Source organism: Pleuronectes platessa, chromosome 1, assembly GCF_947347685.1.
Source record: "Pleuronectes platessa chromosome 1, fPlePla1.1, whole genome shotgun sequence".
Taxonomy (NCBI): Eukaryota; Metazoa; Chordata; class Actinopteri; order Pleuronectiformes; family Pleuronectidae; genus Pleuronectes; species Pleuronectes platessa.
The window spans coordinates 15177507-15199373 of record NC_070626.1 but is presented as its reverse complement, the minus strand read 5'-3'; the positions used below and the strand labels follow the sequence as shown (position 1 = coordinate 15199373).

At 41.4% G+C, this 21867-nt stretch overlaps 1 protein-coding gene across 1 annotated transcript in view; it reads right to left on the bottom strand.

The window, feature by feature from the left end:
* The window catches only part of kif26ba (kinesin family member 26Ba), a 79501-nt gene that overhangs the window by 19518 nt on the left and 38116 nt on the right, over positions 1 to 21867 (bottom strand). Inside the window, exons 5-10 of the mRNA XM_053427467.1 lie at positions 18793 to 18997; positions 7375 to 7590; positions 6296 to 6389; positions 2674 to 2819; positions 2240 to 2356; positions 1045 to 1231 (exon numbers count right to left, since the gene is read on the bottom strand). Of these exons, the coding sequence (XP_053283442.1) occupies positions 1045 to 1231; positions 2240 to 2356; positions 2674 to 2819; positions 6296 to 6389; positions 7375 to 7590; positions 18793 to 18997 (965 nt within the window). The remainder of the gene's footprint in view (positions 1 to 1044; positions 1232 to 2239; positions 2357 to 2673; positions 2820 to 6295; positions 6390 to 7374; positions 7591 to 18792; positions 18998 to 21867) is intronic.

The window sequence follows — 21867 nt, the reverse complement described above, 5'->3', positions numbered from 1 at the left end:
GTGCTCAACATTGTATGGGTGCTTTGCTGACCTACACCAAATCCTTCCACCAAGTTTTGTGGTAATCAGTCCAGTAGATTTTGCCTAATTCTGGCTGAATAACTCCAACAAATAAATAAAGAGAAAAACATCATCTCCTTGGTAATAACCAAGTAATCATTAACGTTACAGTAAACTGTATATAAAATACTTTTACAAGTCAACAATCTGCCATCAATAAACAGTATTTGTATAATGACTAAATTAATTTTTCAAAACGTGTGACAACATTGGCTAAGGTTACAGCTAGAGCTGTGTCAGGAACAACATACTGGGAATCACAGTTCTTTAAAGATTAAGACAAACTGTAATTACAGGTTTCAGCGGCCATAGCTGCAGACAGAAAACAGTCTGTTCCCACATTGATATGTTGATGTCTTTTATATACATCCACACTGCCTGTATGTGATATCCCTGCCTCTCTTTCTCCCATACTTACTCTACTCTCTCTCCCAGTCACAGCCACACACACACACACACACACACAAACACACACTGTATGCACTAACACTAATTATTATCAATGGTATTTCCATCAGACATCTGTCATAGTCTGTCAGTTTGTCAAACACAAAAAGAAACCCACACCACTCCTACATTATCACTTGGTTATTTGTACAGACATGAGTGAATGTGTGATGTGACTGTGAGTTAATCCAAACACAGACTCTCTATAAGGATCAAACAGTTTGTGATGGGTGTGGCTACAACTCTGTCATGAATTCTGATGCTCATGTTCCTTGTTTATCCATATTGACTACAGGGGAATGGATTGATCTGTCACTCATTATTGTTTACATCCACTCTTTGCTGCTTTGAAGCAATGTATTAATAGCAGCAGCATGTTACTGATTATTACAGCAGCTAAAGTGTGATATGATAACAACAGTGTTAAGTGTTGTTTCTGCAGTAGTGGAAGAGCAGTAGCTGGGACTGTTAATTGTTGTTGTTATCAGTAATAACAGTAATGAGGGTAATGGCGGTGTTTAAACAAACAGCACTTACTCCCTCCTTTTCCTGTCTTTTCCATACGATACTGGTATATGTGTAATGTAAACAGCATGTGTGAGTTCCTGTGCTCTTCCTCCGTGGTGTTGGGCTGTTGCCTGCTGTGACGAGCTGCTATGGCGGCGTCCAGAAACCAGGCAGCCTTCTCTGGGGTGGGAGCACGCAGTTCGGACTGGTTCTGGAGCTAGGGAGAAAAAGACAGACATCTTAACTGAAGGGTCTCAAGATATGTCCAGTGATGATGATATTGTACTTGTGTTTAGGTGTGGGAGAAAGCAATGGAGGGAGAAAGAGATGAGACGAGAGAGAGAGAGAGAGAGAGAGAGAGAGAGAGAGAGAGAGAGAGAGAGAGAGAGAGAGAGAGAGAGAGAAGATGAGAGGTGTGTGTGTGATTGTGTGTGTGTGTGCGTGGTACTGCAGGCTATCATTACTGATGAGATTATGTCAGATTAGTTAAGGATTACACAGATGTGCTTGTATCAAACCCTGTAATCCTATAAGCATATACAATAGCCCCCCCCCCCCACACACACACACACATACACACTCACAAACACACATTTTGATGATGATGGTGATTATAAGGTTGTGTAAGGAGCCTTTTTTTGTCTAAAAAAATGCTCATAAATGTAGATCATTAAACCATCAGTAAATTCCAAATTAAATATGCTGACACTACTTGTAAGAGTTCAGGTTACTTTTCATTGATCCTGACACAGCAAGTCAGACTGAAAAAGCTTAAGTTTCTCGACCTGGTATTTTAATAAATTCTTCATGCAGTTTTGGATAAAACAACCCTAACAATATATGAACCTATTAAACTGTATCTGCTGATCCAGTGTGTTTGTGTCAGTGTGTGTGTGTGTGTGTGTGTGTGTGTGTGTGTGTGTGTGTGTGTGTGTGTGTGTGTGTGCGTGTGTGAGTGCGTGTGCGTGTGCGTGTCTGTATAGTAGCTAAGACAACAGAGAACTGCCTGTAGCTAAAACAGACAAAGGTAAAGTATAACAATACAAAGCCTGAGGCTGTTCATATAAACAGTCAGAATTGAATTTGTTTCATTCACATTACATAAACGAAGGTAACTGTCAGCTGCAATATATTTAAATGTGTGTGTGTGTGTCTGTCTGTTTGTGTGTGTGTGTGTGTGTGGGTGTATGTGTGTGTGTGTGTTTGTGTGTGTGTGTGTGTGTACCTGCATGCCACAGATGGGGTCCTCGCACAGGTACACTCCAGGTGACTGTCCATCCTGTAAACTGCCAGTGGCCACCTCAGACAGCAAGTCCTTGAGGTTCTCCTCTTTTCCCCAAACCTACACGCACACGGACACACACAAACACACAACCACACAAAATTTACAAAGTTGTCTCCTAAATTGATTCATGTTTAAATGTGCAAAGACCAGTCATACAGGCAATGCTTATTAAAGAGCAATGATTACATGTGATGGCAACAGTTAAAATACGACACCTACAGAAATGAATCTCATGATGACACTACTCTATTAGCACTATAGTCTTCAAAAGGAGACAAGCTGTATTCTCCTCTCTTCATTGTCTGGTTCAGTAATAGCACCAGTTCAACTCTGCCAGGATCGTTTCAAATCAAAGTCTCATTGGAGGCACTGACCTCGACTGCAGAGACTCGAACAGAGAAGCGAGCTCCTGTCTTCTCCTTTCTCTCATTGATGAGTTTAAAGAGCCAGGAGATGGCACAGGGGATTATACCCAGAGTCTGAAGAGAGTCGTCTCGACCCATCATTGTGTAGGATTTACCTGTAAGAGACAAAACAAGGTTCATCAGAAAAGGGCATATAAAAAAGGGAAGTCAAAGCACTTTATGAATAGATCAGTGTGTGATGTGTTCGAAGATGCATATGCACATGATAGGTGCCTGTGAGTCACAAGAGGATGATCCGAACACACACACACACATCCACCTGCTCTGATTGCCAGCAGTTGGAGATCAAACACCTATCGATACAAAGCCATATGTCTCATTTAACAATCACAACCGACTCAAACACTTATGCAGAAATAGAGGACATCAAAAGCCAGACTGCTGTGATGTAGTCTGGAGAAATGTGCGTGATTTGTTCTGAGATGGGGACGGAGGGAAGGTTGTCAGCTGCACTATAATTCTAAATTGTTTTCCCTCAGCGTTCCCTGGAGGTCCGTGACGTTCTATGAGAACAGAGGTACATTCCATAATTTGCCGCAAAAAAAACATTCTAAAACCGGGATGTGAATTATTAAACACAATCAAGCAAGAGGGCTGTGTTTAGACAGAACAGGTTTATACCATTATAGTAGGGTTTATATTATGTTGAAACATCCACTAAAGCATGAGGTCCAACTTGTTTTACACAGAGACCTAAAATGTTGTAAAAATGCTTATGTGGCGAATGGTTATATTAAAAGAACTTGTTTAAAGCAACACTGGGGTCATTCACTTTGATTTAACAGTTTTCCAGTGGGTTTCTTTGTGTTTTACAAGTCAGATGGACTCCCCCAGTTCTAATGGCTCTATGAAGTATCACTAACCACAACTGCAGAGCATTTTAACAACCTCCCTCCCTCAGTTTTTTCTCCCTCTTGGGCTCATCTCTATGTGAGAAGGTCTTAAATTACACGTCTCTGGGAGTATATGTCGAGTTCTGCAGTGTTTCCTTCTCTTCTGGCTCTCACGGGCTGTCAAGACACCACCGACTCACACCACATTGCAACACAGTGTCCGCTACAGGCAATAAAGCTGTGTGTGTGTATGTGTGTCCCCGTGTCTCTGTGGTTGATGTATATTCCCAGTAATTGGTCTCATCACACAGAAGTGCCGATACTGTCAGAGAGAAAGTGACCGGAGTGAGAATGTGAACAGCATTGTATCATGAGTTCAAAGACATGAGCTCACACAAGGCTACACACACACACACACACACACACACACACACACACACACACACACACACACAGCCATACACACTAACACTCATTATTCCTCAAAGATGATCCGTTCAAGGCCTGTATTCAATAACAGATTTCAAAAACCATCAGTCACGATTTAAAGCCAGAGGATTCAATTACGTCCCTCAAGTTCATCCATTTATTTTAGGATCATTTGGGCTTTTATTACATTTTCCCACTCAATGAAAAACGTGTTACTCTTTGTTAATGAGTGCATGTGTGTGTGTGTCTGTCTGAGTGTCTGAGCGTGTGTGTGTGTGTGTGTGTGTGTGTGTGTGTGTGTGTGTGTGTGTGTGTGTGTGTGTGTGTGTGTGTGTGTGTGTGCTTGTGTCTGTGAGAGTACTGTCTAGTCCCACATTTGTGCTTACAGCCAAGGGGCCACAGAACCAAAGATAATTGCTTATGTGTTACTCTCCCAATTTGAATTAGAAAAAAAGTCAATGCTGTAATAATGTAGCCTTATTAAGACCCCTGGCTTTAGGTGCAGCTATATCACACATAATGATCTCAGCCATTAAACTGAAACCAGGAAGGTCAGGACCACTACACAGCATTAATATGATAGTAAAATTGATCGAAATAGCTAATTGTCTATGATGGATTTCTCCATTATGTAAAAGCTTTAGCACCATCAGAGCCTAAGACTCTGTATCATCCAACACAATCGGACTCGGTCTGTTTTGGGGGGCATATGAGGCATGATGTTTTCTGTCATATTATACAGTATGATTCATTTTCAATGTGTCAATATTTGACAACACAGTGAAAACACATGGACATGATGATTTGAACATATTTACTATTAATGTTGGCATACGTATCAGAGAGAGGGGAAACCAATCCAAATCTACATTTATTAGAATTTGTGGGAGGGGGAGTGAATAGTTCTCGTGTCTGTATGTTGTTCCTGCAATATGCTGGTGACCTCCAGGGTGCACAAAACCTCTCACCCAATGTCAGCTGGGATTGGCTTCAGCTCCCCCTCCACCCTCGAAGGATAAGCGGTATAGCTAATGGATGGGTATCTATGTCTTCTTGTGCCTATTGGGTCTGCTGTAGTTTGGTGCACTCAGGGTGTTCCTGTACAATGATTAAGATTATACCGACATTATGGACGTGCTTACTTTTATAGCTTTTTGAATGTCCTCTTTTTGCATATAGTACCAAGCATGGAGTGTGCAGCAGAGAGAGGATAGAAAACAAAGGGGAAAGACAGGTGGAGAATGAAAGTAAAGGTCCCCAGCCAGGCATTGCAGTGCATGAGGGCAAATTGAAATGATGATCTATACTTTAATGTGCGTTTCTGAAATGCTACCTGTCTAAAATCTGACTGATCAGCAAATTAGGGGTGCTTGTGGCTCAGGAAGTGGGGTGGGTCGTCCACTAACCAGAAGGTCAGTGGTTCGATCCCCAGCTCCTCTATTCTGAATGCAAAAATGTCCTTGGGCTAGACACTGAACTAAGCAGCTGCAGTGGGTGAGTAATGTGTGATAGAGAAGGTGCAGTGTATAAAGGTGCTGTATGAATGTGTATGTGAATGGATGAATGTGGCTTGAAAAGTGTGGTGCAAAGTCACCAAAAATGACCCCCTAAACATAAAATGATCACTTCTAATTGAGAACAGCCTCATGAGATTGCCCAAAACTATTACATATTTATAATTTGATTTGACTTTCCAGATTTGGCCGAGGACCATCTCCCTGGAGTACAGTGGTTTGCATGTCGGTTTACACATAAACCATCATGACTGTTTGATCCAGTAGAAACAGAGCTCCCTGTTGAGCTGCAGCATTTTAAATCTCCGCCAGCAGTTCAAGGGGACTTGGAGCCTCCAACTGAATATATGGAGATCACACGCTGAGTAGGATAATGCTGTTTGAATGTACAGGGATAAACACAACAGGGGTTGAAGAACATCTTGGTGTCAATGTGTGTGTGTGAGTGTGGTGGGTCTTTGTGTCACTGCATGTGTATGGGTTCAGACGTGTTGCAGTGAGCAGCGAGAGGTCCTGACCCTTTTTAAGACAGCTTCTCTAAAAACCCAGCTTCAGAGGGATTAGTGAGAGAGCGAGAAGAAGACAGAAACACAGACAGAGCGGAGTGAGAATGCTTTCAGCTCCAGCAGACACTAATCCTCCTCTTTCTGTCTCTGATAGACGAGGGCCAGCGGAGAGACAGCCAAGTGAAAGACTGACAACACTGGCGGTCAGACAGACACGCTGAAGATGATTCACAAGCTGCACACGCTCTGACGTTCCCCGCCCGTGTGCATGTGTGTGTGCGAGCGTTACCCAGCTTGGAGTGTCCAAAGCAGAAGACACAGCCATCTGCTCCATTCACCACCGACTGAATCACCTCGGCAACCGTCCCCGCACACACCTCCGCCTAGCAACAGGCAGATGGAGAGAAAGAGAGAGAAGTGAAGAGATATGTAGGAAGAGGGCAAATAAAACATCTGTGATCCATTCGAGAACTGGTGCAGTGGTTTTGCCTCAATCGTTTCAAAACTCTTACGGCAGCAGTGAGATACTGAATGTTATGTTCAACTTGACTCTATTCTAACGTCTTTACATTTGACTCACACAGGGTTCATGCAGGCATCAATTTAAGACTTTTTGAGACAATAATGAATAAAACTTAAGACCTATGTAAAGTGCGACAGATCAGAAAGTATATAAAGTCCCAGAATTACACATTTGCTCTTATTTGAAGATACAGTGAAGAAGCGAAGTAGAAAAGATATCTCTCGAAACGCCAAGTTATCTCTCAAACTACAGGCAGAGACATTAAGTATCCATCATCTTACCTAAAGCCTAACGAGTGTCCTAAAATAAATAACGATCAGCCTATTTGTAGACAACCGGTTATGAGTTGGATGTTGGTCTTGTTAATAGTTATATCATAGAATGTAATATCTGTATACATGCAATACAACAAATGGAGACATAACAATCTATGCAAGTGCAAGGGAAGTGTTTTAAAATAACATAAACATAATTATTTTCCATTACAGTTCCCAAAAAGCAAACACATCAGATACTTGACAATAATTTTCAATTTTTGATGACTTTCTACTAGGTTCAGTCTTTTCATATTTAGCATGCAGACATAAGTATGTTATTAGTTATCTCACCTCACTGCCTGCAAAAAATTGCATATTCCCCAAAATGTTAAACTATTCCTTTAGTACTGGTTTAATTTAAAAGTTTGTTGCTTTTTTTGCCAAATGCGAAATATCGAAGCTGGCAGAAACAGGGGTGTAATTTAAGCCTGTAACTTTCTTAATGCACTTTGCTGTTGTTTATATAATGTCGTGAAATCCTCCTATCAAAATCACAACCAATGTTTTCTTTTAGATCGTGTCTCTTACCTGTGATGCATCAGGAGGGAACGCAGCATCAAACGTGAACATCTTTGGCGGGACCTGATTGGCTGCTGCTTTTTTCTGGGAAGCGGCGCTTGCCGTCTGATTGGTTGCCGGGTCCATTATGGTGATTTGTTTCTTCCTGGGATCCACTTTGAGGAAAGAGCTGGACTCGGCGGCGTCCAACTGAGACACTGGGCACACCCGCACCATCACTTTCACCTGAAGGTAAGAAAAGACAAACTTCTACTTTAGAAATCAGTGGCATAAGACTGTAGTTAACGGGCACAGGACACAGACAAATAAGACACAGACACAGGACACAGTTCACAAAGGAAAACAGCTCTTCGGCTAAAAGTTTTTGCCATCTGGGCAAGACTGACCTTTTTATATATATTTAGACGGTTGTCCATCAAACAATTTGCAGTATTTCTAATTAGTTATCTAAGACTGTGGCTTTTACACTTCCCATAAAACAGGAGATCTATAACTTTAAGTTTTGCTCCATTCCTGCATTGTATCGCTGTGTGCAGCGATATTTGCAGCACTAATAGCCTCATGCTCGCTTGAGCTGTTGCGTGCAATGTCCCTAAAGTTGCTACCGTCCACGCAGACAGTCAGACCTTAATGTCAGACCTAAATGAAAATGGATGAAATTTTTCTGAGGGAACAGTCCCATCTTCAAACTTGATATTTCTACAGGATTGTTGCTTGAAGCCATTTGAACCTATGTGCACATTACCTTTGACAAGACTCCCAAAGATCCCCAACATTCAGCTTTATACATCTTAAACAAGTACATACACACTCTTTCTCTCTCATCACCTTATTCACCCAAAGTGCTTCTCCCTCCCTCCTCCCATCTACTAACACCCGTCAATCTTTCGTTATCTCTCTCTGCCTCTATCCTAAATCCCTTCTTCTCCCTCTCCTCACCCACCCTCTCTCTCTACCTTCAGCTCTCTGCCACACATCAAAAGCCTGAAGTGCAGGAATCCTGTTTTAGCCCTTTCTCCTCCACTTCCTTTCCTCCCACTCCTGTCACAAAGTGTTAGCAGCCACAATTTACCGCTTGACAGCTGCTGTTGTTTTCTTTGATATCGGAGGAAGCAAAACGCTGCGTCATCACATCTGAGTGCGCTACAGAACATTCTAACACATAAACAACTCTTTTTCCTGTCAGTTAAAGATGTGTTAAAGTTTGAAGTATTTTCCAGCAGTTTATTATCTCTCTCTCTCTCTCTCTTACTCTGCTGCATTAGCTTATCTTCGAAACTCTCGCCCATTTGCTCTCTCACTGCCCGTATCCCTGATTCAGTCCATCTGTCAGGTGCCTCAGCATTATCCAGAAGATTTACACCAGGTTTTACCCTCTGACAATTCAGAGAATAGCTTAGGTGAAGTAAATGATTGGCACAGAGTGTCCGGTACTGTGAGTGATTTATGATTCAGTCTTTACTGCAACTGTCTCGGGGAGCGATCCGAGCCGCCCTGATCATCAAATATGTTTGATAGTTACACTGGGACACTGGATGGATTCTAAAGTGTATGGGGATAGTAATAAAATATCTGAGTCTATTTACTTTTAAGAGTTATGGTCTATTTTGAAGACTTGCACTCTGTCAGCCTTAACGTCCTTTTACACTTTTGCACATCTCCCCTCTAATTTCAATGCCACTGAAGCCATGTGATGTTCATGTGTTGTTATCTTGAAATATGTACAAATTACTGCCTGTCACACACTATTTATTCCAGTATTGATTCTTCAGATGCAGTAAAATGCAAAAAGTGAAACAAAGAATTTTAGATTCCTGACAATAAAAACAACTTGAGAAATTTCAGGAAAATGTTGTTAGCTATGTGGCAGGTACTTATTGCATATTGTTGCAGCTAGCCAAACAAGCAAACACTGTCATATTTCATTATTGCATCTTCTTTTGAATAATTCCACAAATCTCTGTATGTGTATATGTGGCTTACATATCTTAAGAACAGTTTATCATATCTGCTTCACACTTGGCATGTGTATTGTCATGGACCCGAGGAGGTGTAGTGTCAAATTTGGTGCGATTTGGACACGTGGTATATTCAATATCAATAAACATTGGACAAACAGGTGACTAGCAGCGTAGTCTGCGATGGCGCTTTCATGACAATGGGAATGTTTGTGACAGTGGCAACGATAACCGTCCCCCAGTGTGGCGGTTCTGCGTACTGAGTTGAGCTTCACTGAACTTTGAATAAACAGGTGAACAGCTCTTTGTGTCTGAGTCCAGCTGCCGGTCTTTACCTGCTTGAGCTCAATAACTTCAGGTCACTTTTACAGTTTCAGTATCACAGCTGTAACCAGCATCACCCCAGGCCAAACCATAGAGGTAATCTAACACTGTGATCAGGTTAATGTAAATCAAAAAACAAGCAGGTTCAAAGCCATAAAATCATATTTAGTTATGTGCTGACAAGAATGCAACCAGCTCAGCTTCTATAGTTGCCTCTCTAACATGAATGATGGCCATAGTGTGAAATCGGTTTCAGTGGAAGTTCATGGTAAATTAGGTCCAGCGTTGAAAACTGACAGCACAAAATGTAAAGAAGTTTTTTGGATAGAGAGCTTAAGGCACGACTTAAGTGAAGGGCTGAACGTCTCACAAACAGCAAAGCAGCTGACAGTATACAAGGTACAGACTGACAGGCAGAAGTTTAGCAGTTTCTCATCCTTACTTATGACTTCACAGAAATTCCACTAACGCATCATTAGTTTTGGCCCGATGAGACTCTGGGTCTTATTTGGAGAGAAGTTGTGGTCCTCAGTCCTAGAAATGACACACTATGGACCACATGCCCAACTTTAATTGAGGGTATCTGTATGTACCCTGCATTTCCCATTGTATACTGGGATAGATAAAGGATAAGTGTGGTATAGAGGGTAAAAAAGATGGAGGGATACATAGATGGAGGGATGGATGTGAACGACTAAATGTCACATCTATTAAGAGATCAGGACCCAACAGGAAAATCTCAGTGACTCTACATGAAATTACAAATTGTGTGTTAATTCGACCGAAGTGGGCATTCAGGGTCATACTAAAAAGTCTGTCAAATCAATTTTTACGAGTTTCAAACCATGTGCTACCTTAACAATAGATTTATTTCACGAGGGCACAGAGGAGCAGGTTAGATGAAAAGACTATGTTTATGTGGCTCCTAAGAGAGGAGGAGAGAGAGGAGGAGAGAGATTTTTTTTCTTTTTGTGCTTGTTAGCACAGATGAATCATCGTCTGAAGTGTGATTCCACACATGCGCCTCCAGTTAAGCACCACCATGGGATTACGAATCATACAGTAATCCCAAAACACTCCAAACCCCACTGTGCTCCGAGATAGAGGATTCGCAGGATGAAAAAGGACTGTGAGTATATGTTTATTTACATACAGATCCATTAGCTGCCAACAAGGATGTGATCAGAAGTAAAAATGTGAGAAAGGAAGAAATATTATAAAAAATAAAAGTCTTTGGATTATGTAATGTCTGTCAAATGCTGCAAATACACTGCAAACTTTGAGTCACATTTGATTTTTACAGTAAAAAGGATTATTTTTTATCGTCCACTACTTAACTATGTTTCTAGATAACAACATAATTGCAAATGTAAAACAAGAAACCCAATTATCTGTCTTTCTTTGTACAAAATGATTGCTACTATTTATTTTATTTCCATTTTACAACCACAACAAGGTCATGTCATCCTGAATGAACTCACCTAAAATGATAACTGAAAAAAGCATAAAAGCCTACTGGTAATATACTGACAAGTAATGAGCACAAAGACAAATATCATACTAATAGCTCTTATTGTGTTGCTGTTTTATTCATATTTCTCTCTCTTTCTCTCTCACAGAACACATTAACAGTCTTTCCTTTGGTTGCATCATCCCATCGCTATGGGCCATTTAGGAGAGTTGATTCAATGAATTGTGTGAGTGGGTGAGTGTGCATGAGAGTGTTTGCGTTGAAGCCTTTGTCAGATGGAGATAACTACACGTGTGTCAATATAAAAGTGGGTCTATCGATGAGGACGTGAGATAAACTGAGATTCCCCTGGAATACAATAAACCTGCACCTCTGTGACCCAGGAAATCTAAGCAGTAAGCTTCACTGGCAGGTCAAGAGTTTGTGTTGAAAACAATCCCATACCTCTACACACACACAGACACACACACACACACACACACACACACACACACACACACACACACACACACACACACACACACACACACACACACACAAACACCATTCGGTGCTACGCCCTCTCCTGACCCCAATAAAAGAGCCCATCACATCAGTAAGAGCCTGCAGGGAAGGATTTCACCACTGCACGCTTTACAAGGCATAGCTCATAAAGTCTCCCCCCCCCCCCCCGAGAGCTCATTTCTACGTTATGTCAGGTGAGAGGGTTGCCGGTGATTGTGTATGTGTTTGATGAGAAATAACACTACAATGCCGTTTCTTGTCCAGCCTCCTCAATATTGAAGGCGCATGTGAAAAGGCAAGACTTGACCTCCATTACCCTTTTATCTTCAAACTGTCAAAGCATTTTGGTGATGATCACCAAACAATATCAGGGAAATTGATATGTCAGCAAAATCAGAGCCACTGTGTGTCGTGTTATTGTTCTGAACAAGGGAGTTTTAATGCAAGAAGCAGAATCTACATTGCTGAACTGCATTTTAAACAAACCATTGCAGTGACTGTTTTAAATCTGCCTGTTTGCTTTACGCTGTGATTTCACATAGTCCATTTCTATCTACATCCCTCCATTCCTCTCTTCTCTTCATTTACATTCTCTAATTGTTCTATCCACCCTCCTCTCTTTCACAACACATACTGTATGGACCTCTCCCTTCTTCTGTCTCGTTCTGTTTGACAGAAATTTCTCAACATCACTGTCTGATCTATTCTTTCCCTTCTCTTTCTGTCCCATCTCCATCCCATCATCCAACCTCTTCCGACTATTCTCTTCTCTTTTTTCTCACACTTTATGCTGCAGTGAATACTGATGCAAGTCAGAGAGATATTAAGAAGGAAAATAATGGTTTGAGGGCATGAGATGCGAGAAAGTTTGTTTGAATGTGCCTGTGTGAAAACTTCTGCTTGCTTTGGAGAACAACTGTTATCAATGTTCTGAGTCTGTTTATGATTCCTCGTTTTAACATACGAAATCACAGGCTGTGTTTGACCTCTAGGTCTGCTGATCACACCTGGAACAGCTTGGAGGTTCATTACCCTGTTCAAGGGTACACGCTATGACAGATGTTGAGGGAAGGAGTCACTTTTTTTTTCTTCCCCCTCAGCAGAACCTCACGCACCACTCAGGCACTATGAAGTGTTTGAGCCTATTTCAGTAAAGGAATTCACCTAAACAGCAGCAAGCAACCCTGAGCCGAGCTGAGATTGTTCGATTGCCCCTCACAGCAGTGCTTCATTGCTATTGGCTGGAAAATCAATAGGACTGAGACTGAGGTCTAATTGGTTCCAAAACACTGCAGAAACATACATCTGGGAAAACATACACACAGCGATAGATACAAATACCATACGGGAAAAGCAAGATCAGGCTCCAGTCAATCAATTCTAATTTTAACTAATTTATTCATTCCAGCTCAGTTGTCGGTATCAGAAGATCCGTGGTGGCTGTTCTCTGATAGACGCACTGCAGGGTTTTACAATGGTGGTGTATGAATTTGTAATCCAACAGGGATGAGCTTCTATTTTACCCAATAGAGGCCTCATTTAAAAGAGATGGTGAAATAACTGAATATTGTAATTTTGGGTAACATTTTGTCAAATTAAATTGAATCTTCAACAGAATACATTTGCATTTTGTTACAAGTGACTTACAATATCGAAGCCTAACAAGTCCCATTCATCCACTCACACACACACACACAATCATACAGCACTTCTATATGCAGCTCTTACTCCATCACACATCGCCGGCAAAACCATCAGAGGCAATTTGGGGTTCAGTATCTTGCCCCAGGTCACTCGCGGGCAAGGCAAACAAGAAGAGCTGGCTGATCAAACACCAACCTTCTGGTTAGTGTCTTTACTTACTAATCCACCTGATCCACAGTCAACCAAGGATTTATGTTGAAGTATAAGACTGCTGATTATCTTACATTATGGTCAGTTCAGTAGGAAAGAATGGACATGGGCACAGACACAGGAAAGTCCTGTGAGACAGACCAACAGGTTGGTTTTGGTCCTTTTATTGTATTTGCTGAGGATAAGTAAATACCAAAGGCAGATCAAACCCAGGCCTGACACTGATGTCCATCGCACTGTGAGCAATAACTGAAAGGTATGTACACAGTGTTAGTAGCCCAGTATAGAGTCACCTATTAGGAAGTATTTGATGATGCACTCTCTCTGAATCTCTCGCTCATATTATTCAGCTGCATAGTGCAGAGGCGAGAGAATGAATAGAAATGTTGATATACTTGTCTGAGAGCAGCAGTGAATTCTTAATGCAAGATCCAAATACAACATAATACAATAATATATCAGGTGTCTGCAGTACAGGTAACAAAAAGGTTTATGTTGCATTTTCCTGTCATACTACCATTACATTACACTACCAAATCCCATGCTCAGGCAATGCCAACACTAACAGCATTAATATTTCAGCCAAGATTCCCACAACAGACTCATTCACTTGTTTGGATACGAGACGCACAGTTACACACAGGCTGGCATGAAAACACACAAATGTCCGTGGAAAATGCAAGTGCTCATTCATGACACAGACGCACACAGCTTGTGGCCTGAGAGGGAACGTAGCTGCTATTAAAAATTGATTAGCTGTCATGGTATCACTTTCCCCCAAGGTCAAGCAATACGTGCGTTTGTGTGTGTGTGAGTTTGTGTGCATAATGCTGTCTGCAGATGATGAAAGAGGTGGGGGAAAGCTACCACAGTCTCTCACTGGCATTCAGACATGGAGAGGAGCAGACAGGGTGATGAAGCGATGGAAGAGGGAGACAGTTTATCTCACCGTTTGTTTTGTGTGGCAGCGTGTGCATATGCAGTCCAAATATTTCTGTGATTTGTCCTTTTACATGTCTTTAACTGTAAATAAGCACCTCTAATTACTGCTGGGCTATCTGATGATTTTACGTTTTGATTCATCTTGAAGACGTCACTGATAGTAGTCTATATTACTGTCTACGGTGGGTTTTCAAAGTGATAATACATACACATCTAATACACATGCTCCCCAGCAGTTGGTGGCCTGAGTGGAGGACTCCCGGCTGGCTGATTAAAGTGAGACGGAGCTTGCCATCAACATGTACAGAAATAACAGAGGGGAGTTGGACATGCAGATGCCATTCAGACAGATCCAGCGAGGGATTCTATTAAATTGAACATCCCTAAAGGGAAAAAGGCTGCACTCTCACCATCTCTCTCTCTCTTTGTAACAAACACACACACGCACACACACACGCACACACAAACGCATACGCACACGCACACACCCAGACACATGCACACATTCACACACAGCAAGACATCTGACCTGTGCAGGTGATTTCCCTCTGGCTTTAAATGTGATGTCTCAATCTGTTTTCTGCCGTATTAACATCAGGGAGAACACTAACCCCCCCTCCATCACACTCACAGACAAGCCCATGTATTCTGCAGGATGTATCATACACACTTCCACCAGGGGCTTTGCTGCCTCCTTGACATCTTTCATTGTGCACTATAATCCTACGAATTTGTGAGCATGCAAGCCAGTGAGCGAGTGTGAATCTGTGCAAATGCCATTTCAGCAGGGAACCGACCCCCACTGCAGGTGACATTTTTACTGGGGAAATGTCACCACAGCCATTTTCTTCTTCCCATATGTTTGTGTGTGGGTGTGTGTGTGTGTGTGTGTGTGTGTGTGTGTGTGTGTGTGTGTGTGTGTGTGTGTGTGTGGGTGTGGGTGTGGGTGTGGGTGTGTGTGTGTGTGGGTGTGTGTGTCTGCGCATGCATAGGTCTGGATGCGAGTGTGCTTGATTAGGTCTTGGCAAGCGTCAATCGATTTCACAGCACAGGCTTGCTGGGGTCCAAATACCAAAATATCTCTCTGCCTTGGTTGTATTTCTCCTGCTTCTTTTAGTACATGTTTCATTTGAAACCACAGCAATGACTGCAGAATTAAATATCAGGAATTGGAGAATTTGCCGACAGCCACTTAGCTTAGCAAATATCCCAAATTTCAACTAGTAGACACAAAATGTCTGTAGGAAAGGGTGCTACAGCACAGACTCTGGCTCCAAATGTGCAAGATGGCAGCGTTTGTATGTGGAATATTTTGCCTTTAGATAGTGGGTTGAAGTGGAGATGTGTCATCCATCTTTATGTACAATCTATGCTTAATCACAGGTGTGAGAAGGTATGAGAGTGGTACTGACATTCTCATCTAACGCATTTCCTAAAAGTTCACAATCCTCGAAAAATCAAATAAAGAGAAATAACTTCATTTTTATAAAGACAGACTTGCTTTTCTTGGTTTGTCAAAGTTGATTGAAGGTGAGCAGTCTACCAGCAGGACGACAGGAAGTTAAAGTGGATTTGCAATTGAGATGACGGAACACTGTGATCAAAGATCCCCAGTACCACAGATGACACCAGAATGGCGGCTGTGAGAAGTCCACATGACTGTGAGGAGGACGGTGTGTGATAGATGTAATTAAACAGCAGTAGTAGCAGACATTTGTACGCAGCAGGGCGGGCCAGACAAGATCACAGAGGCTCATAGTGGGATTAAACAGAAGCCAGGAAGGAAACAATGAGACCACAGAGGCACTGTGTGAGGACTGGTTTTTTTGTGAATATGGTTCCTAACATATTCTGTATGTGTATGTGTGTGTGTGTTGTTTTTTTAGTGTTGGCGTGTGTAATATAAGTAATATTATTTGGCTGTTGTGTCTGTGAGCCCTTGTAAATATGTGAGTGTGAATCTGTCTCCCTGACGACTGAGGAGACATCTGTCACCTCCATATGGAGAGAACCAGAGACAGAGACTCAAAGGAGAAACAAAGAGAAGACAAAAATACACAACATAAAATAATCAGCTGCACAAAAACACAATTAATATATTAAACACCTAAACTAAATAATTTCCAGAGATTTCAAGATTTCAAATATATAAATGCAGCTCATGAGAAAGCATAATTTTACTCACATGTTACATTTAGTTTAAATACAAATTTCTATGTTTTGTCATAATTCTGTCCATGAATGCTTCATGTATGTGGCTTTAACAATTTATTTTTTATTTACATTTATAAACAACTCACTTTTTTCTACCATTATATCGTCAGGTCAGGAACCAGATCAAAACATGGTGAGTTTTGGGAATTTAGATAAAGTGAATAACTCAAAAACTGGTGCCTGCATATTGATTTTGCTATATTATTATATGACGCAGATTTTTTTCTCAATGTTTTTTTCTGACTGGATGTTTGTTAATGTTATTCTGGATAACTTTAATTAAGGACGATTTGACTACATCTCATTACAAATTTATTTTAATTGACATGAGTCGTTAGACTTGTCCTCTCATCTGGCATTTAATGTTAATGTCACACAACACACACAAACTGTCGCACACACTTAACGGTGTGACCCAGTGGCCAAATGGTTAGAGCCACATAACCACAACGTTCTTGGTTTGTTTCCAATCTCTGTCCCTCTCTCCCCCTTGTTACTGTCTGTTCACTATCCGCTGTCCAAAAAAGACCCAATTAAAAAAGAAGCATTAGGCTATATGGAGAGATATCCTAACATACTGCCCAAACACTCACAGACACAGACAGGAGCTCACAGACACAAGCTACTGTGATGCACTCTTATAATTTAATACTCACACCTACTGTATGTGGACACGCACATGAAAACACTGAAGGATCCTGCTGTTTTGATTTTGTTATCCATTCTCATTTATTTTGTCCCAGTAAGAAAACACTCACACTCACACATACACACACACACACACACACACACACACACACACACACACACACACACACACATACACGCACTAGGCCTCATGCTCAAACTGTGGAGGAGGGGGCACTAAAAACTCATTACATGGACGATCAATATTGCACACACTTGAGCAGCATGACTCGCCCCCATCCACAATACACACATGTTTCATCAACCAGTAGCAACGGTGACAGATGACTTTTGTCAGCCTGAGATGTGTTACCGTGGTAACCATTAGGCTACATTTCACTATGGTACAGCAGGGGTGACAAACACACACACACACACACAGACACACACACATACTAGTAGACACACACAGACAAACTGCCCAAGGTCATGATAAAATACAACAGCTCAATATTTTGAGCTCATTCCAGTACTTTTCAAAATGCAGTAGAACTTAACTTAAAACCAAATCTCTTAGCTGCCACTTAAACCTCAGATTTCAAATATAGGGGTGAGACGTTCAATCTTAATAACGTTTGAATAAACAGGTGACCAGCATAAGTGACATTGTTGATCGTGACAATGGGTGTGTTCATGACAACAGCTACTTTTGCAGTTCGGGTCCTGCTTCACTGAACTTTGAATTAACAGGGGAACAGCTCTGTGTGCAGCTTCAGGGTTATGCAGTTGGTCTTTATTAACCACAACTAAATTACTGGAAGTCACTTTAGTTTAAAAAAAAAACTGCAACCAGCATCACCACAGACCAAGGAAACAGCTTATTCCAAACAGGCATTGCACTGGTTATTAAAATAACAACTAATTGTGCAATAGTCCCTTAGTGATAAAACCTTCCAAATTAACAGGAATTACAATTCAAGTATAAGCCCTTTTACTTCAGCAACAAAATGGACAGGACTAAACATTTCCCTATAAAATAACACAACAGAATTGAATCCAAATTAATTATAAATATAAAGTCAAAACTAAGTATCAAACTTTTGAAAACAGTCCATCCAAACTGCTGACCCTTTTTAAACCACCTACATACTATGTTAGAACTCCTTCAAAAATGTGTATAGGCCTATACGCATGATGCAGTACACAAATAGTCTAAATCGATTGGCCCTTCTGTCACTAATATCCTGTCCAGCAAAATCAGTCAGTATCGGACCAGTGTCAGTTTCAGATTGGTGCTTCCCCAGTTTAACCCTCAAAGTTTAAATCTACATTATCTAAAAGAAAAACTTTAAAGTCTGATATGAATTGTTTGCTGCACACATCAAAGAGAAAGTGATATTTATGTGTAGGTTATGTGACTGACTAACCTGTAGCTATCAGTCTGCTGTGTAATTTTAAACATATAACATTCAATTGGATTAGAATATCAAAAGTAGATTATCAACTTAAAGTTAAAGTTTTTTTTCCCATTACCTTTCCAAGCCCAGGGGTATCTTTTATCTTATTGGCTGCACGGAGGAGGCAGGGTGGAGCTGGGGGAGGGGCCACCACCAGGGCGGAGCTGAAATTGGTGGGAAACAGAGGTGGGTCGCAGGACGGTGATGATGTCACTGGGGGTGTGACTGCGGCCGTCTTCTGCTTCTTCTTCTTGGATGCTAAGTTTAACTTTTGTGCAGCTCTGAAGAAGAAAAGCAGAGAGGAAGAGGAGAGTCAGTTTGATTGGAACATTAAAATCATACTTTGAAAATAAACAACATAAAAATTGAATGATTTCAGTGGAGAGATATGCGGAGGAGGAGGAAGGACAGGAAGGACGGTGGCACATGTGCATAACCACATGGGTCTATAATTACATCCTCATAGTTTACCGCAGAACAACCATGGTAATATGCTAATTGCAGAATAGGACTAGATTATATGCCCTTCAACACACACACACAAAGACACGCAAAGACAGACGCACAAACACACACACGCTGCTGTTTACATATGTACCAACATCTGGAAAGGGAGTGGCTCATTTGCTTCTTGCTGCTCAATTCCCTTGCGGCATTTAGCTCAAAAGTAGTCACAAAAATTATATATATATAATTTAGTGTGTGTGTGTGTGTGTGCATATGCATATATACTCCATCTACTATGCTCTTAAATTCTCCTTATTCCTCCTCTGCTTTCTACTCTAGCTTCTACGTCTCATTTCTTTGTCTTTCTGTTCTCCTCACTCTCTCGCTCCTAACATCAACACAGCAGGTTCTTTCTCGCTGCTTCTCTCAGCACAAAAGTAAATCACGTCTAATTTAAAACCTCCATTTCTAACTCCCTTTCTTTCTCACAAAGCAGAAATATCAGATATATTCAAGTCAGAATTTCTGGTTTAACCTATATTAAGAATTTTACAGTAAAGTGACAGTTATTAAAAATGTCTCCGTCTCTGTCTTCTGCATCTTTTGAAAAAATGTCATGGTCAAATGTACTTGTTCATTCTTATGGTTTTATTTTTCCCACTGGTGAATGTTGGCTTGTGAATCATGTGATTGAGTTTGTTGTACTTGATGACTTTTGTGGCCTCCAGGGTTTCTGTTAAAATGATATTTCTTGAGGTAGAGCGACTTAATATTCTGACAATAATTCTTCGAAGCGACTGCTGCAATATTTCACTGTATGTGTAAATGTATTTCCTTATCTACAATTGAAGAGGCCACAATTCAAACAAGCAGAATTCCAGATTTTAGAAAATCCAAACGCAGCTTCATTCACAAGACGATGAAATAAAACAGCCCTGGCAGGGATTCCTGCTCTGTTCTGCTTTAATCTATCCTCACATATATTTCTAAGATTATAAAAAGAGAGAGAGGACCTTGTGCCCTGAAACACTCTCTGTCAAAGAGCCATATTCTCACACCATTGGCTTTCAATTAACTGCAGCAGGTTACAGAAATGAGAGCGAGGAGGGGGGTCGGAGAGAGAAAGGGAGAGAGCGGTAGAGGGAGAGAGAGAGATAAATAGAAGAGGAGGGAGGTGGGGGGAAGAGAGATGTGGATCCAGTGACCCATAGAACGACGAAGCGTTTCACCATTTGACTAGCTCTCCCAGGAGATTTGTGTGTGAATCCGTGTGTGTAGGTGTGTGTTTGTGACCATCAGTGTGAGCGTGAGTGCACACACTGTATGAAACAAAGCTCCACGAGACGACCACTAAGTGGTTTTCCACCCTGTGCGGGCTGAGCTTACGCATTTACTGTAGCAAATGCGATCAAAAGCAATTACAGGTTTCTTATTATATAATTTGAATGCTAAAAACCACACGTGTTGCAGATTATGATAGACACTGCTATTTGTCAGGGGCATGAATTTACTGCATCTTAAAAATATTAATGGTGTTACTGAGGATTCAGTGAGGGATGTGTCTGAATTAATTTCTAGGTAACAATGGGAACAACATGGCTGCTGCAGCTGCTAGAGATCCATGCACGGCTCCTCTGCTGCTGGAGATCCCTACATGTAGCATGAACACTTATTTCTGCTGGCAGAAATGTGTTTTCTTTTCTTCTGGTCATTTATGACTGAGCTGCTCACTGTGCAAAACCTGTGTCGCATTTTTTTTAGTTGTTGTCAAATCCTTCAAATGCATCGGCCACCCCAATTTTAACCAAATATTTTTCTTCACATTATGTTCTCCCATCCTGACCGGTTTAATCTATGGCACAATTCAAGCATGGTAGACACACACATACACACACACACAACTAATTGGTAGTGTTTAATGACAAGTGGCCTGGGATTTGTCCAAGTGGATCTATTCCAATCAAGCACTGGAGTGAAGGACACTTGTTATCCATCCATCTACTCCATCCCTCTATCCACCAGCTCTTCCTCTGTTACCCCCTTGTGCTTTTATTTACCCCCCTCCTCATCCATTATACCTCCACTCATGGCTCCACTCTTAAATCCCTCTCACTCTACTTCATCCCTTATTCTTTCCCACTATCTCATTATTTTCATCCTTTGCTGTCTCCCTTTGGCTTCTTCTTCCTCCCTGCCCTCCATATATCCAGCCATCCATCCCACCATCCATTCAGCCTTCCTTACATATATTGATCCCGTCATCCATCCTTGCCTCTCTGCCCCTCTGTGCCTTCATGCGTCTCTCTCTTGTTAAAAAGCAGTGCGGGTCACAAATTGTCCAGCCAGTTATACGCTGCTGCTTTGTTTTCTTCTTGCTTGTGCTACAAACTCCTACACTTGATACACATATACATATTAATACAAAAACTCCCTTGAATCATCAGATCCACACTCTCACAGACACACAAACATACAAAGCTGATTTATTACTGGTGTCCGTGGACTGTGTTGTTTTCTCTGTAGAAAATTACTTCCTATTTAACAGGCTGTCACGTGGGGAGAGATATAAGGACCCACAGAGAGCGATGGTGTGTGTGTATGTGTGTGGTCATTAAGACTGGCATGGACAGACACTATCTATTCATTGACATGTGCACATCCCCTCCAGATTACACACTTTCCACTTTCTATTACAACACCACCA